The 18,998-nt window shown below is 37.6% G+C and overlaps 1 protein-coding gene across 7 annotated transcripts in view; it reads left to right on the forward strand.

Annotated features, from left to right (window-relative positions):
* Nucleotides 1-18,998, forward strand: part of FXR1 (FMR1 autosomal homolog 1) — a 67,852-nt gene that overhangs the window by 21,065 nt on the left and 27,789 nt on the right. For all 7 annotated transcript variants that reach the window (XM_043873590.1, XM_043873592.1, XM_043873593.1 and 4 more), the window contains exons 3-6: nt 1,142-1,235; nt 17,639-17,710; nt 18,125-18,273; nt 18,506-18,599. In XM_043873590.1, coding sequence (XP_043729525.1) covers nt 1,142-1,235; nt 17,639-17,710; nt 18,125-18,273; nt 18,506-18,599 — 409 coding nt within the window. The remainder of the gene's footprint in view (nt 1-1,141; nt 1,236-17,638; nt 17,711-18,124; nt 18,274-18,505; nt 18,600-18,998) is intronic.

Below are 18,998 nucleotides of genomic sequence, written 5' to 3' on the forward strand. Positions count from 1 at the left end.
AGATATTGTAAAGGTTAGGTAAAGTTGTGCTAAAAATGTCAAAGATGTGTGCTGAGCTTGGTTAGGAAGGATTATAAAGAAGCACTATATAATTGAAGGTCAGAAAAGAACTGGGCAGCTTTCCCTTTTAAGCTGTTTCTGGAACTGCCTGAAGAGCTATGGGTGGCCCAACATCTGTTTCATGTAGAAACAAGTGTTGAGATGATTCCTGTCTTTGAGCACCTATTATTTAGACAGTAAAGATGGAAAGAAAGCACTCCAATATCTTTTACTTGTCTGTTTTTTGCCCATCGTTAGCATATAGAAACCCATCAGTTCAGTTCAGTTCAGTTGCTCAGTCGTGTCCAACTCTTAGAAGCCATAGGAATATATTATGTGCTGTTGTACCTCCCAGGCATATATGAATGATTTATTAGAACCTAAAATAGGAAAGCATTTTAATTTTATCAACTTTGTTATAAAATATAGCATACAAAAAGCACAGCTAAAGCAGTAGTTTTAATACATTTGTATTTACTACAAAGATTAAAATAAAGTTTTTATAGGTTTTAATTATCTTCATTGTAGAAAAGGAATTGTAAGAAAGGTAAATCTTTTTGTAATTTACTGTTCAGAATAATATTGACTACTTTTCTATATTTCTGTGAACATGTACACTAAAAAGGAATTATGCAGTTTGTATTTTATAATCTTTGGAATTGTGTTCCTTTGACAGGTCATTTAGTTGTAAAAATGTTTGTAGTAAGTTGATCACAGTGTAGCAGTATAGAATGACATTATTGTAAATCTGAGTCATTACTGTGAGCTTAGCCTTTGTCATTTGCAGAATGATGTGTGTGCTGTCACCTTAGGATGAGTGACCTGGAAGGTAGTGTGTAATTATTATCAATGATGTTAATTACCTATGAACTTCATCAAGAGCTATGCAAAATCTGTTCTGTCTCAACGGTCTGCTTGGAAAAAGTTTTCATGCAGAGGTTGTTTTTCTTTGGGGAAAGCTAAATGATTGATTTGAAAAATTGACAGTGCTAAGCATAGACTACATAGCTTCTATATTAAGGAGTGTTATATTATATATATATATATATATAATATTATATATTATATATTAAAGCTGTTCATTCATTTTCTAATCCTTCAGTTGGCAACCAGAACGCCAGGTTCCATTCAATGAAGTTAGATTACCACCACCACCTGATATAAAAAAAGAAATTAGTGAAGGAGATGAAGTAGAGGTATGTATTTATAAGTTTATTTTCTTGTGTACCTGTTTTTTTGTTTGTTTCAAATAGATATTCTTGTAGGAAAATCTGTTAGCCGATAGAGAATAAGTCTAAATTCCTTTTCTCTCTTCTTCCTATTGGTAATGGCTGTGTAATGTAGCAGTACTTGAGTTTTGGAGCCGGAACTGGGATTAATGTCTCAGTGCTAATGTTTTTAGCTTTATAGCCCTGGTCAAGTTTGTTTTTTTAATCACTAGAATAAAAATAATTTGAGAATTAAAGATGATAGTGCATTTGAGTTGTTTTCCACAGAATCTGGTGGAGAGAACTATATGATATTGGTCATTATTTTCCTTTTTTTTTTTTTTTTTGCAAGTTATTTCGTCTTCAATGTTTTCCTCAGTATTTTTGTAAAATGTTAGTAGTTATCCTTTATTATAGTGATCATTAATATAGTTCATTTGTAACAATGTGAAATGTTGTAGTAAGCATACTGCCTTTTTGAATATTCTAATATTCAGAAAGATTTAAAAGGGAAAAAAGCAAAAATCACTTCCTAGAGATAAAATCCTATATTTCATGGTTTACATATTCCCAGGTTCTTCCTTTCCTCTCTTTTAAAAAATAAAAATTGTACTTCTTTGTATCTTGTTTTTTTCAGTTAGTAACTCCTGAATGTCTTCAGTATATATTTATTTTTGATTAATATGTCTGCTCTTATGCAACAAATTTTGAAATAATTGTGAAATAGAAGTATGATTTGTTGGAGAGAGAAAATTTAATTTTTGAATTTTCAAGAAACTGATACCTCCAAGGAGCTCAAATATGCTAACTGTATTTCTCACAAACAGTTGTTTTGATAGTGTTGAAAGATAGATTTTCAAATGTCATCTGTGCCTAGTTTATGTAGGTTAGGGTGGAAGAACTGGGGACACAGGTCAGTCTTTAATGATGAAACGGCTGTTTCAATAAATGTTTTAATAAACACTTAACATTATGTACTTTGTGCCACACATTGTTCTGAGTGCTTTGCATATGAACTAATTTAGTTACTTGCCACTTTTATGCTTCATAATTTTTTAAATGGTAAATTTTGTTTTGAGTTAATTGTAGATGTTATGTTAGGAAGTCAGATTGTAGGACTGTAACCCCTAAATCATATTCTAAAATTCTGCCTAGATTTTAATTACTTGATCTAAATAATTAGAGCAAATACTCTTCTGCTTCTCTGGAGTAGGAAATGGCAACCCACTCCAGTATTCTTGCTTGGAGAATCCCATGGCCAGAGGAGCCTGGCGGATTACTGCCCATGGGATTGCAGAGAGTTGGACACAGCTGAGTGACTAAGCATGCATTCTTCTGCTTTTACCAAAAGCAAAGCATATTATGGGCTTCCTTCGGTGGCTTAGATGGTAAAGAATCTTTCTGCAATGTGGAAGACCTGGGTTTGATCCCTGGGTCTGGAAGATCCCTAGAGAAGGAGATGGGCAACCCACTCTAGTATTCTTGCCTGGAAAATCCTGTGGACAAAGGAGCTTGGCAGGCTACAATCCATGGAGTTGGACATGATTGAGCGACTAACATTTTTTTCAAAGCAGGTTATAACTTCGTTGTGTCAGGGTGCCACATGTGTGGCGATCAGTTCTGTGAGTAGTGCTTTTCATATTTTTAAAAATTATTGGTAGTGTAAAGGCTCAGGTTAAAGGGAAAACTTGGTGGAATGCTGAGGGTATTGTTGTTACATTGTGCTTTCCTCAGTCTCGGAAGATTTTCTCCATTCGCTGGACCATCTTTATGGCTTGGGCCCCCCACCTCCCAGCCAACTGTATACAAAACTTTGTTGAATGATTTGGAAATTAATGATTACAGAGTGTTTTATTTCACTTTCTGTTCTATGGTTTGGTCTTGGGAAAATTTGTTCCTTAAAAATATGAGAATGGTGGTCTGGAATTAAGATGTTACTGTTACTTTAATTTTTTTGTGCTTTGAAATTTTTGAAAATTCATATAAGGAAAAGTTTAAAATTAATCTTGCCACCTGTGGATTTATTTATTTATTTATTTATTTTTAGTTTTTGCCACCATGAGTTTAGGAATTTATCCTTAGGATGTGAAATGTTTAAGAATTATGATTATTAGTACTTTATATTTTGAACCAAATAACTATGTAAGCGCCACCTCTTTTACATTCAGAGTCACAAAGCTTCATATAAAAAGTGAAATGATACAGAATTCCCTAAGGTAACAAGTGAACTTCCCTCTTAGTGTAGGCATGTTGGTGTGTTTATCTGCCCACCCCAGCTTAAATCTGATTTACCAAAGTTGAGTCTCTTCAGATTTTTTTCTTTGCATTTATAAAGAATATTGTGTTTTTTTTAAGTTATAAAAATTGGGAATACACCTTATTTATAAATGTTTGTATTCAGTTAATTAATGTATCATAGACACTTTCCTGTCTGTCTGCACATACAGATTTAACCTTATTTTCCTCAGCACCCCATGGTATTGGGTGGTACAGATGTATTATAATTAGAAAGCATTGAAATTACTCAGTTTTTTTGCTTTTATTTCCCCCTCCCGCCCCCACCTCAAAGCCAGATTTAGTGTTCTTATGTAAATCATCATCTTATGGTAGTATTAAATCTTGGTGATTGATAGTACCAAAACGTACCATTTTGTCCTCCAGAAATGATTCTTGAATAACCACTTCATAAGTTTGCTAATGCTGAAGATGTTTGCTCCTCATAGATTGACTGGCTGGATTAATATTAATCTAATATGTAAGATTTCATAAACATGGTAGAAGGAAGCTGTTGTCTTTTATATTTTGTGAATCTTGAATGCTAGTGATACACAGTGTCTTTTAAATTAGTTTTATGGCTGTTAGCTGCTTGTTCTGTTTATTGTCTGTTTTTATTCTTGATCCATGTAGTTTTTTATGTCAAATATGTTTACATTTTTGGGTTAGCTTTTATCTGTTGTATATTGTGTTTTTTCCCAGGCAGTCTGTGCTTAGTGACTTTTGCCATTAAGAACTTCTTTCTTCACTTATTCAGGTCTGCCAGTTTCCCCAGTGTGGCCTCCAAGATAACCCATTTTAGTAGTTCTACAGATGTGGCCCCTTTTTTTCTCTTTTTTTAAAGAGCATTTAGGTGTTTTTTTTTTTTTTAACTTTTTATTTTATATTGGAATGGAACCGATGAACACTGCTGTGACAGTTTCAGGTGCACAGCAGAGCAGCTCAGCCATACACACACGTGTCCATTCTTCCCCAAACTCCCTTCTTCCCCAAACTCCCCTTCCATCCAGACCGCCACGTAACATTGAGCAGAGTTCCCTGTGCTGTACAGGAGGTTCTTGATGGTTATCCGTTTTAAATATACTGGTGTATGCCTGTCCATCTCAAATCTGTAACTACCCCTTCCACCCATCTTCCCTTTCTAAGTCTGTGTTTCTGTTTTATAAATAACCTCATTTGTATCATTTCTTTTGGCCACTGTTCTCTTTCTGCTAGTTGTCAGTACTATAGGAGCAGTGAAAACAGCTGGCAGCGGGCTTCCTTGGTGTCTCAGTGATAAAGAATCTTCCTGCTAATGCAGGAGCTGTGAGTTCGATCCCTGGGTGGGGCAGAAAAGGAAACAGCAACCTATTCCACTGTTTTTGCCTGGGAAGTCCTATGGACAGAGGATCCTCTGGTGGACCACAGTACATGGGGTCTCAAAAGAGTTGGAAATGACTTAGTGACCAAACAACAACAGCTGACACTAACCATGAAATACATAACTAACTGACTTTTATAAACACTTATTTCAGTTTGAAATAACAGTTTCTTGAGGACCTCTTTGAAATTCTCAATGAATACCTTTACTAACCTTTCCAAGTTCCTATAGCCTGATGGTTAGGAAGTTGATAACCAGGTTAAGTTTTTGCCCTATATGTTATTCTCTCTAATATATCATGCTATATTCACAGGATATTGTCAATTTTGTGCCAGATTACCGACTCTTATTCTTTTAGGGCTCTAGGAACCATTTCTTTTTGAAGAACGGAAAGATGACTTTGTTTGGCCATTATTAATTGACTTAGAACAGAAATGATACAGGAGGGAGTTTTTCATTAGTTATTCAGGCATTTATCTAAAGTCTAGCTGTATGACAGAGACCTAAAAAGACATTTCTCCAAAAGACATACCTATGGGCAACATACAGATTATTATTATTATGTCAGCTAATTATTATTGTTGTTGGTTCAGTCACTAAGTTGTATCTGACTCTTTGTGAACTTGTGGACTGCAGTACGCCAGGCTTCCCTGTCCTTCACTATCTTCCAGAGTTTGCTCAAACTCATGTCCTTTGAGTTGGTCATGCCATCAAACCATTTCATCCTCTGTTGCCTTCTCCTCCTGCCTTCAGTCTTTCCTAGCATCAGGGTCTTCTCCAGTGAGTTGGTTCTTTGCATCAGGTGGCCCAGAGTATTAGAGCTTCAACTTGAGCATCAGTCCTTCCAGTGAATATTCAGGGTTAATTTCCTTTAGGATTGACTGGGCTTGATCTGTTTGCTTTGTAAGGGGCACTCAAAGGTCTTCTCCAGCACCCCAATTTGAAAGACTCAATTCTTCGATGCTCAGCCTTCGGTTCAGCTAGCATATCTGTATATGACTACTGGAAAAACCATAGCTTGACTATACTGACCTTTGTTTGCAAAGTGATGTCTCTGCTTTTTAATACACTGTTTAGGTTTGTCATAGCTTTTCTTTGAAGGAGCAAGCGTCTTAATTTCATGGCTGCTGTCACCATCTGCAGTGATTTTGGAGTCCAAGAAAATACAATCTGCCACTGTTTCTGCTTTTTCCCCGTCTATTTGCCATTGAAGCAATGGGACCAGATGCCATGATTTTAGTTGTTTTAATGTTGAGTTTTAAGCCAGCTTTTCACTCTCCTCTTTCACCTCATCAAGAGGCTCTTTATTTCCTCTTCACTTTCTGCCATTAGAATGGTGTTGGTGGTTCAGTCACTAAGTCGTATCTGACTCCTTGTGACCCCGTGGACTGCAGCACACCAGGCTTCCCTGTCCCTCACCATTTCCCAGAGCTTGCTTAAACCCATGTCCATTGAGTCAATGATGCCATCCAACCATCTCATCCTCTGTTGTCTCCTTCTCCTGCTGCCTTCAATCTTTCCAAGCTTCAAGGGTCTTTCCCAGTGAGTTGGCCCTTCACATCAGGTGGCCAAAGTATTGGAGGTTCAGCTTCAACATCATTCCTTCCAATGAATATTCAGGGTTGATTTCCTTTAGGATTGACTGGTTTGATTGCCTTGCTATGCAAGGGACTCTCAGGAGTCGTCTTGAAAGGTTGTTGTTAAACCATGAAAGATGCCGGGATTCTTGGCCTCCAGAGGAGAAGAATTCAGTCTGGGGCCAGAGACGAGGCTTGATCTTTCTGTGCTTTTGTGTAATAAAGTTTTATTAAAGTATAAAAGAGAGAAAGCTTCTGACATAGACATCAGAACGGGGCAGAAAGAGTACCCCCTGCTAGTCTTTAGCTGGATGTTTATAGCTACTAATGGTCTGCTAATTAAAGAAAGGAAATGTCTTAAAACTCAGAGAATGGCACCAGGCCTCTCACCTGTAAGATGCATTTTGAGATAACCTTGGCACCAGGTGAGTCATGTCAGGCCATGAATCTTGAAGAAAGGCAGATCCTCGTACAAATATATAGTTTCATTAACAGATTAGGAGAACAGTGTATGACTATAACATACTGGTTTGTCATGATGGTTCTGAGCCTTTAGTTGGAACCGACTTGAAGACAGAGTCTGAGGTAAACTCATAATACATTAACATAGTTTAAGACAAAACATTTCTGTAAGAAAAATGCATTGATTGGCTCAAGGTTTGAGAAAAGTTAAGTTCAGGTGGAACCAGTTGTCATTATGGCAACACAGAGTTTTAAGAGAAACATCTTTAAATTTGTATAGAGAAGGGAAAAAAAATGTAACACTAGTTTGTTTCTTTTGGCACTTAAGAGAAAGATAAAAAAAAAAAGTCTTGACACTTGCAGCCTATTTCCTCCGTTTGGAGACCCCTGGCCTTCCTGCCTGTTACCCTGTCATTCTCTAGCACCACAATTCGAAAGTATGAATTCTTAGGCACTCAGCCTTCTTAATGGTCCAACTCTCATATCCATACATGACTGTTGGAAAAACTATAGCTTTGACTAGATGGACCTTTGTCAGCAAAGTGATGTCTCTGCTTTTTAATACGGTGTCTAGGTTTGTCATAGCATTTCTTCCAAAGAGCAAGTGTCTTAATTTCATGGCTGCAGTTGCCATCCACAGTGATTTTGGAGTCCAAGAAAATAAAGCCTGTCCCTGTTTGCTGTGGAGTGGTGGGACTGGATTCATGATCTTAGATTTTTGAATGTTGAGTTTAAGCCAGCTTTTCCTCTCTTTTCCTTCACCCTCGTCAAGAGGCTCTTTAGTTCCTCTTTGCTTTGTGCCATTAGGGTGGTATCATCTTCATATCTGAGCTTGTTGATTTTTCTCCTAGCAATCTTGATTCTAGCTTGTGATTCATGTAGCCCAGTGTTTTGCATGATTTATTATTCAGCATAGAATTTAAATAACCAGGGTGACAGTATATATACAGCCTTGACGTACTCCTTTCCCAATTTTGAACCAGTCCGTTGTTCCATGTCTACTTCTAACTGTTGCTTCTGCATACAGGTTTCTCAGGAGGCAGATAAGGTATTCTGGTATTCCTATCTCTTTTAACAATTTTCCACAGTTTGTTGTGATCTGCACAGTCAAAGGGTTTAGCGTAATCAATGAAGCAGAAGTAGATGTTTTTCTGGAATTCACTTGCTTTCTCTATGATCCAGCAGATGTTGGCAATTTGATTTCTGGTGCCTCTGCCTTTTCTAAATCCATCCGAAAGTTCTCCAGTACATCTGGAAGTTCTCATTTCACATCATTCCGAAGCCTCACGTGAAGGAATTGAGCAGTACCTTGTTAGCATGTTAAATGAGCGCAAATGTACAGTAGTTTGAACATTCTTTGACATTTCCTTTCTTTGGGATTGGAATGAAAAGTGACCTCTTCCAGTCCTGTGGCCACTGCTGAGTTTTCCAAATTTGCTGGCATATTGAGTGCATCACTTTTAACAGCATCATCTTTTAAGATTTGAAATAGCTCAGCTGGAATTTCATCAACTCCACTAACTTTGATCATAGTAATTCTTCCTAAGGCCCATTTGACTTCACATTCCAGGGTATTTGGCTCTAGGTGAGTTCCCACACCATCAATGTGTGGCTAATTATTAGAGAAATGCAAATCACAATTACAATGAGATATCACCTCACACTGGTCAGAGTGACCATCATCAAAAAGTTTACAAATAATAAGTACTGAAGAGGGTATGGGCTTCCCAGGTGGCACTGTTGTTAACCTGCCTGCCAGTTCAGGAGACATAAGAGCCTTGGGTTTGAACCCTGGGTTGGGATGATTTCCTGGAGAAGGAAATGGCAACGCACTGCAGTATTCTTGCCTAGAGAATCCTATGGACAGAGGACCCTGGCCGGTGTAGTCCATGGGATTGCAAAGAGTCTAGCATGACTGAGCACACATCAAGAAGAAACAGAGGGTATGGAGAAAAGGGGACCCTACTGCATGTTGGCGGGAATTCACATTGGTGCATCCCCTATGGAGGCTCTTTTAAAAACTGAAAATAGAACTACCATATGATACAGCAATCCCACTCCTGGACTTATATTTGGAGCAAAATAATTTGAGAAGATATAGGCACCTCATTGTTCATAGCAACACTATAATAGCCATGATGTGGAAGCAGCCCAAGTGTCTATTGATAGGTGCGTAGATAAAGAAGATAATGGAGTTATATATATATGCGTGTGTATTTGTGCACACTTACACACACATCAGTATGTATATACGTACAGCAGGGAATTAGTTATAAAAAGGAATGAAATAATGCTATTTGCAGCAACATAGATGAACTTAGACATTATCGTACTTAGTGAAGTAAGCCAAAGACAAATATTTAATATCAACTAAAAAATTTTTTTACTTTTTGACTGTGCTGCACAGCATGTGGGATCTTAGTTTCCCAACCAGGGATTGAACCCATGCCATCTGAATTGGAAGTGCAAAGTCTTAAACTAGACCACCAGAGAATTCCACATTTGATATCGCTTGTATGTGGAATCTAAAATATGCCATAAATGAACTTACTTATGAAACAGACTCACAGACATACAAAACTTAGGGTTACCGATTGGGAATGGGGAAGGGATAAATTAGGAATTTGGGATTAACATATACACACTACTATATATAAAATAAACAACTAGGATTTACTGTATAGTATAGGAAACTATATTCAGTATTTTGTAATAAGCTATGATGACAATCTGAAAAAAAAGTGTGTGTGTGTGTGTGTGTATATATATTTATGCACAAAACTGAATCACTGCTGTACATCTGAAACGCAGTATTGTAAATCAGCTATACTTTTGTTTAAAAATGATAATTGAAAAAATTCAGCCATCTGAACTTTACATTCTTGTCAATCAGGTCACAATTTCACCTGGCTTACTCTAAAATTTTACCACTTTAAAAACATGTTTGGTTCCTTCAGATTTGCCTTTTCAACCAGCCTATGAGGTTTACATGAAATTATAAAACATAAGTTAATGTGTCTACGAATGGCCTCAAGAAGACACTATATGGCTGATACTAGAGAGTTGGTTTTGAAAAGTCTTAAGATTCAAAATTGTTTTTTTAAACCTAATTAGTGGCTTTGTGTTTGATTTCTTAAACAGTAGTGGCGTATATTTTAAAATCTTTCTAATCTTATAATTAATTTTTTTGATTAAGTATTTGCTTAACAGTTGATTTTGCTAACTAAAGATTGCTAAGAAAATTGGTAATTCCCTGGTGGTCCAGTGGTTAAGACTCTGCAGTTTCACTGCTGCGGACCTGGGTTTGATTCCTGGTCAGGGAGCTGACCCCGTAAGCCATGTGGCATGGCAAAAAAAAAAAAAAGATTGCCAAAAAAATAATTCTCGGCTCCTAAAGTTAGAGATGATGGGAAAATGAGGAGTTCCTTAGGTTCTCTTAAGCTGGGTATATGGTGTGTTCTGGCATATTGAAAAGCCAATAGAAAAAATGTTTTCCCAGTGAGTTCATGTGTAAGATGCTTTGTTTTTATTATCTTATTTAGCAAGTTAATGACACATAAACATGTTACATAGGAAGCCTGATATCTCAAGCTAATATGTAATTTTATAAGACTTAAGTTTTTCCTCTTGGGTTTAACATATTTGATATTTAAAAACTTCTTTTTCTTTTGGAATTGTGAAGTCTGGTTGAAATACAGATTAACAGGTTTTTCTTGTGACATATACCTTGTCTTCCATCTTTTATGGCAGATAGACATTATGGTTCTGCATATTTATAATTTAGTTATAATCTTGTGGTAAGTCCCTTGAAAGATGTGGTAAAAGGAATAAGAATAATTTGATAGGATACTCCCTTACCTTACCATGTGGCACGCGGAGTCTTAGATCCCTAACCAGGGATCCAGCCTGCACCGCTGTAGTAGAATCACTGAGTCATAAACCACTGGACTTCCAGGGAGGTCCCTTTACTGTACATTTTTAAAAATTTAATATTTTACTTATATAAAAAATTACAATATACATGTATAATTTACATTTTGCCTTTCTAAAAGTTTTAAAATATATGACTTTTTTATTTTTGTGTGTGCTGGGTCATCATTGCTGCACGTAGACTTTCTCTAGTTGAAGAAGGCAAGGGCTATTTTCCAGTTGCATGTTTGAGCGTCTCACTGTAGTGGTTCCTCTCGTTGAGGAGCCCCGACTCTAGGGCAGGCGGGCTTCTGCAGTTGCACTCTGGGGGCTGGCTCTGGAGGGCAGGGCTCAGTTGTTTGGGCACACAGGCTCCCAAGGCATGTGGAATCTTCCCGGACCAGGAATCAAACCTGTCCCCTTGATTGGCAGGTGGATTCTTAACCACTGGAGCACCAGGAGAAGTCCTCCATCTTTCTTTTAAAAATGTATCAGTTTGGTTCTTGGACCAACTTTGGAAATTTTAGCTGTGTTTACTTAGAGTCAGTCTTTCTCATAATACCAAGTCAGCATTGTTAGTCTTTGTGGTTGGAAATGCTTATATGTCAAAGGATGGATGAATTTATTCTTTATTACTTACATCTTTTTCTTTTGAGGAAATGATTTGTTAAAGTATCAGCCACAAATACTAATAAGATCATACTGTTGTGTAAGTAGATAAAGCACATTAGTGTTTTCTAGATGTTAAACTTGCTTTCCTAATGTACATTTTCTATTCATAGACTGTAATGAGATGAAATAGATGTGAACAGTAGTCAACAAATGTTTTTCATGTAGTTGTAAAATAGTTCATTATGATTAAGTATTCTTTGTTCATATGTTTAAGTTTAATGCTTGACAGCATTTAGAACTTGATAAAAACTGGGTAAAAAATTCTCTACTTCGGTTTTCGCATTATTTCTGTTTGGTTATAACTTTGAAAGGCCTTGTTGAACATTATTAACTTGAATTATTAAGTTGATCACATTAGGATCTGGAATGGAATGCTATTTAAGTCATAATTTGGTTGTGTGCTAGAATTTGGAGGCCAGTAAGGTTTGACTTGAATTAATTTGGTAGAAAGAATACTGAATTGGGTAGTATAGACTTTTGGAATTTTATTCTGTGAAACTGTAACCTTCTTCAGTGTGGTTACTATTGTGTTTTTAGGTGTCTCATGGGCACCCCTTAGGCTTCTGCTTTTCTAAAGCTCTTTCTTAGATTTGAAGAAACTTAAAATATTAGAGAAATGAGGGCCGTTGCCTTAGAGTTTGAAATGCTTCTTTGGGATAGTTTGGAGATTTAAGTGAATTGAAATCTGAAATAAGGGAATTTCTATGAGGTGCTCTTACTCCAATGACATAGTCATAAATAAATCCAGTAATCAGCATTTTGGGTATAGTATACTAGGGCACGTTTTTAATGCTGAGTTTTTAAAATGAGTTTTATTGTGTTGAGTACACTGTTCATTTTGTGAAGGATGTGATTTGACTCACAGCACTAAAGGGGAAGCAAATTCATAGCACCTTGATTAAACCTCAGGAACTTAGATTCATTTGGCTTTATGAGAGTGGCTTTGTCTTTCAGGGATACAGTTATTAATGAAATTTACAGAGATGAATAAAATGTAATAAGAAAGCTGCAAGGCAGTCCACAATGATTTATTCTCTTTTTTTGTAGGTAAAATTACATAGGAAGTCATTTTAGACAGTTATTCTTTGGTGAAAATAGAAATAGAACAGGTGTTTTAAGACCCGTTTTTCAGCATTCAAGCTTGAGGCAGCCATCCACTACGGATCAACAAGAGGTTCATCAGTCTGTTTAGCTGACCTGCCGTTCTCAGGTAGCAGTTGGAAGGGGCGCTTCTTGTTTTCAAGGTTTTCTTTTTGTTTCTTTAATTCTCATACTAGGGGAAGTAGTCATAATTTACCATTTGGGTCTAATGGACCATTTTTACAAGTTTTTTGTATTTTTAAGTCATTTTGCATATAAATTTACAGAAGTAAGAATAAAAGAGTGGTGAAGATCAGCATTATTAGATATTTTAATAAGCATTTAAACATAGGGTTTAAGACAAGGGGTCTTCCCTGGTGGCTGTAGTTGTAAAGAACCCACCTGCCAGTGCCGGAGACTTAAGAGACTTGGGTTTGATCCCTGGGTCGGGAAGATCCTCTGAAGGAGGGCATGGCAACCCACTCCAGTATTCTTGACTGGAGAATCCCTTGGACAGAGGAGCCTGGCAGGCTACAGTCCATAGGGTCACAGAGAGTCAGATGTGACTGAAGCGACTTAGCACACACATACCTAAAATGAGCGAAGTTTTCTGTGTGTTATTTACTGCTCATCAGCTATCATGTATAAACCCAGAACATACACATCTTGTAATAAATATTGATACCAAATTTAAAGTCTGTCTCTGTAAGTTCTAGTTTATCTTCTGTTTCATCTTACCCTGGAATTATCAGAATGCATCAATGCATTTAGGTTAGAATGCAGTTGACCTTGAACAACATGGGTTTGATCTGCATGAGTCCATTTAAACTCTGATCCTACACCTCCCCACCCCCCCCACCCCCCCAACACACACATCCACTCCACTGCTGCCCACCCCCGCAGCATCTTATGTGATCTTAGTTCCCTGACCAGAGATTGAACTCCCTGGGCCCTTGCCACTGAAAGTGTAAAGTCCTAACTACTGGACCATCAGGGAATTCCGACTCAGATTGTTTTCATATTTTCATAGAAAATATGGTAGTACTGCATGATCAGTGGTTGGTTGAGTTTGCAGATGTGGAACTATATATAGAGGGGTGGCTATGTTAACACTTGATTTTCAATCCCATAGAGGATGAATGAGCCCCTAACCCTTTTGTTGTTCAAGGGTCAGTTGTATTTTGGAATTTTTGATGGCTTCTAATTTTATTGACTAGAGCGTGGGAGTCCCCAACCTCTGGGATTTAATGCCTGGTAATCTGAGGTGGAGTTGATGTAATAATAATGAAGTGCACAATAAATGTAGTGCACTTCAATCATCCAAAACCTTTCCCCTTACCCCCAGTCCGTGGAAAAATTGTCTTCCACGAGACCCATCCCTGGTGCCAAAAGGTTGGGGATCACTGGAATTGAGTATTGTCATTTTAAAGAATTTATTTATTTATTTATTTTTTGATTGTGCTGGGTCTTCATTGCTGCTTGGGCTTTTCTCTAGTTGTGGTGAACAGGGGGCTACTCTCTAGTTGTGGTGCATGGGCTTCTCATTGCAGTGGCTTCTGTCATTGTGGAGCACAGGCTGTAGGCACACAGGCCTCAGCAGTTGCAGCACGTGTGCTCAGTAGTTGAAAGACACGGGCTTAGTTGCTCCACGGTATGTGGGGGATCTTACCAGACCAGGGATCAAACCCATGTCTCCTGCATTGTCAGGCAGATGCTTTACTGCTGAGCAACCAGAGAATCCCGAGTATTGTCATCTTTGTGCTATAATTACACCACTTCATATAACCAATTGGATTGACTAATCCATTGCATTTTGTGCATTTCTTTATCATCTTTTCCTTTCTAGTCAAAGAAGATATCAAAGTATTGAATATTTAGGATACAGGAAAAATAAGGTTGCTGGACTCTACCTTAGATTTATGTAAGGGTTCACTGGATACATACAATAACTTCAATGAGTTTTATTCCATTCTAAGAAAAGGTAAAGTGTCTTATTTTTTTTGGAAGATCTGTTAGAAGGGACTTCCTAGGTGGTGCTAGTAGTAAAAAAAATCTGCCTGCAATGCAGGAGACCTGGATTCAATCCCTGGGTTGGGAAGATCCCCTGGAGAAGAAAATTTTCTTGCCTGGAGAATTCTGTGAGAGGAGCCTGGCAGGCTACAGACCATGGAGTCATAAAGAGTCGGACACAACTCGACTAACACTTTGACTTTCATTTTTCCCCTGAATACATATAGTAACTGCAGTGAGTTTTATTCTATTCCAAAAAAAGGTGAAGTGTCTTATCTTTTTGGAAGATCTGTAAGAAAGGATAGTCATGAAACGTATATAAGAAATGCAAAAGCTAAAACTGAGTTCACTGAAGCTTTGTGGTAAATATGCTTCCCCCCCCCCCCCCCCCCATAGCTTTTCTCTAACCATGGTATACATTAAAGTTGAACATGAAATTTTGGCTTATTTATTTTTAGTTCCAGTAATTCCACCACTTCCAAGGTTACTTTCACATCATCTTGATAGAAGCTTCAGACTTTTCCAAAACTATTTGCCTATCAGTAATTGTTTGCATTATTTCACAAATGGCTGTTAACATGTATTGATGGGTAGATATCTCCACCCACCGGTGTAGGGACAGCCTTAGTTTAATCAATATTTTGTAGGTGTTTCTTGGTCATCTTTTCTCAGCCTTCCCTTCCCCACCTCATTTTCCATGTATTGAAAATATATCAAGCAGCTGTGTCATAAGAAACAGCTCTAATCCTCAATGGAAACTTTTCTAATCTATTATATTTTGAAACACTTGATAATTGTAGAGTATATAAGATAGCAGGGTTGTTGTTTTTTTTTTTTTTGGGGGGGGGGGTAGGTGGTTTTGTAAGATAACTTATTCTGCTTGATGGACTAAATAATGTTTTTGTTGTTAGCTAGACCTTGGTGGCTCAGATGGTAAAGAATCTGCAATGCAGGAGAGCTGGGTTGGGAAGATCCCCTGGAGAAGGGCTTGGCAACCCACTGTAATATTCTTGCCTGGAGAATCCCCATAAAGGGAGGAGCCTGATGTTCTACAGTTCATGGGGTCACACAGAGTCAGACACAACCGAGTGACTAATCACAGACTTTAGTACTTCTAAGTTCTTTAGCAAAGGATTTAAATGTGATACCTTGAAGGAATTTTAAAATAGGGTTTATCACTTTCTAAAAACAATTCTTAATTTCAGCGTTTTATCAACACTGATAGCAGTTTTAAAATACATCTTATTAAAGTTCTAGCTTATCCTCACTTCTGATACGTAAATCATCAGAATGCCATGCTCAAAGATGAACAGTGTTGACAGAAGCTTAAAGATGTGTGCTTTACACTATGTGAAACTGTTTTGTGAGAAACATTTCTTTATAATAATACTTATTTATGTTTATTAGACACTCATAAATTTGGGGCTTCCCTGGTGGCTCAGATGGTTAAGTTTTCTGCCTGCAAAACAGGAGACCTGGGTATAATCCTTGGGTTGGGAAGATCCCCTGGAAAAGGGAACGGCTACCCACTCCAGTATTCTTGCCTGGAGAATTCTGTGGACAGAGGAGCCTGTTGGACTACAGTCCATGGTGTCACAAAGAGTTGGATGCAACTTTCACTAGAGTTGGACTGACACTTTCACTAGACTAGACTTTCATGAATTTGAAGTTCAATTTTCAGGGCGCCAAATTGCCCAAACAGGTTCAATTCTGTTTTTCAGTAGTAAAATTTAAGCATATACATTGTTGTTCAGTCGCCAAGTTGTGCGACCCCGTGGATTGCAGCATGCCAGGCTTCCCTGTCCCTCACCATCTCCCAGAGTTTGCTTAAACTCATGTCCACTGAATCAGTGATGCCATCCAATCATCTCATCCTCTGTCGCCTTCTCCTCCTGCCTTCAATCTTGCCCAGTATCAGGGTCTTTTCCAATAAGCTGGCTCTTTGCATCAGGTGGCCAAAGTATTGGAACTTCAGCGTCAGTCTTTCCAGTGAGTATTCAGGTCTGGTTTCCTTTAAGATTGACTGGTTTGATCTCTTTGCTGTCCAAGGTACTCTCAAGGACATCTCCAACATCGCAGTTTGAAAGTATCAGTTCTTCAGTGCTCAGCCTTTGGTCCAGCTCTCACATTCATAGATGACGACTGTAAAAACCATGGCCTTGACTATACGGACCTTTGTCAGCAAAGTGATGTCTCTGCTTTTTTAATATGCTGTCTAGATTTGTCATAGCTTTCCTACCAAGATGCAGTTGTCTTGTAATTTCATGGCTGCAGTCACCATCTGCAGTGATTTTAGAGCCCAAGAAGAGGAAATTTGTCACTGCTTCCACCTTTCTTCTGTTTGCCAGGAAGCGATGGGACTGGATACCTTGACTTAGTTTCTTTAATATTGAATTTTAAGCTGCCTTTTTCACTCTCCTCTTTCACCCTCATCAAGAGGCTCTTCAGTTCCTCTTTGCTTTCTCTCACTGAAGTGGTATCATCTGCATATCTGAGGTTGTTGATATTTCTCCTGGCAGTCTTGATTTCAGCTTTTAACTCATCCAGCCTGGCATTTTGCATGAATGTGCTCTGCATATAAGTTAAACAAACAGGGTGACAATAAACAGCCTTGTTGTACTCCTTTCCCAATTTTGAACCAGTCAGTTCCATATAAGGTTCTACCTGTTGCTTCTTGACCTATGTACAGGTTTTTCAGGAGACAGGTAAGATGGTGTTCTATTCCCATCTTTTTAAGCGTTTTCCACAGTTTGTTATGATCCGTGCAGTCAAAGGCTTTAGCATAGTCAATGAAACAGAGGTGGATGTTTTTCTGGAATTCCCTTGCTTCCTCTGTGATCCAGTGAATGTTGGCAATTTGATCTCTGATTCCTCTGCCTTATGCATATATAGTTCTTATTACATTACACTTATGCAGCTGTTTCATCTTGTTCACAGTAACATTTTTTGATTCTTGAATTTAACATAATTTTGCACTTATAAAAAGTCATTATTTACAGTGTTAATCTTTTGGGATAAATGAATAAGGGCACTTTTTTTCCCGTCAGGTATATTCAAGAGCAAATGATCAAGAACCATGTGGATGGTGGTTAGCTAAAGTTCGAATGATGAAAGGAGAAGTAAGTGATGTTAAAACTTGCTTTGTGATTAATTTTCAAGGAAATATATTGACTCCTGGTTTCTGTAACTGTTACTCCAACTCTTAGTTTTGTTGTTAAAAAGCCTATTTTAGAAATAATCACATGTTTCAAAAATTCATCAGATCATTAATTTCTGTTTGTGTTCTGGATTTGCAAACACCAGAGCTGCTCTCCAGGGGTATTCTGGAAGCATGTCAGGACCACCAGAGTTCTTGCTTGTAAGAACCTCTAATCTAGTTTAGGCAAATCAGGTTGCTATAACTAAGCTGTGCTTAGTATTTGTGCCACAAGGGGAGGGTCTACTGCTTAAGCCAAGCAAAGTAATTAGAACTTCATATAAAGCTCTTTATTTTTGTTTGGATGGGATTTTTAAAGTGTTTTGATGTCTTTTAGTTTTATGTCATTGAATATGCTGCTTGTGATGCCACTTACAATGAAATAGTCACATTTGAACGACTTCGGCCTGTCAATCAAAATAAAACTGTCAAAAAAAATACCTTCTTTAAATGCACAGTGGATGTTCCTGAGGATTTGAGAGAGGCGTGAGTAATTTTGTTTACTGTTGAATTGCTTTGTGAATTAAGAGGATTTTTCAGTGCTACAAAAATCTTTTTTACCCCAAACACCCGATTAAAACTTTGATGGAAAATGTTTTTTAACAGACAAAAGTTTTCAATGGGTGGTGTCAGTATGAAATACAAGAGTTTTCATTATAATTGCCCTCTAAATTTAACCTGTTGCTTCGGTCTTACATGTGAATTACTCTCTCCTTAGGTGTGCTAATGAAAATGCACATAAAGATTTTAAGAAAGCAGTAGGAGCATGCAGAATTTTTTACCATCCAGAAACAACACAGCTAATGATACTGGTAAGATAGCTCCATATTTTAAGGTATATAGCGGATATTGTGAATCTGCCTACAATGCAGGAGACCCAGGTTTAATCCCTGGGTGAGGGAGATCCCCTGGAGAAGGGAATGGCAACCCACTCCAGTATTCTTGCCTGGAGAATTCCATGGACAGAGGCACCTGGCAGGCTACAGTCTATGGGGTTTGCAAAGAATCAGACAGGACTGAGTGACTAACACTTTTCACTTTATTAAACTGTACATTGCACATATTTTATAATTAAATATTTCAAAGATAAAAGATAACTTGTTTTATGGTGACTTTATTAGAATACAATATGGGGGAAAATTTTTTTGCAGTTATAAAATTGTTAATTTGTAAATCTTTACTGGAGAAAGGAGGAAAAATCTTAATACAGC

Source organism: Cervus elaphus, chromosome 19 (assembly GCF_910594005.1).
Source record: "Cervus elaphus chromosome 19, mCerEla1.1, whole genome shotgun sequence".
Taxonomy (NCBI): Eukaryota; Metazoa; Chordata; class Mammalia; order Artiodactyla; family Cervidae; genus Cervus; species Cervus elaphus.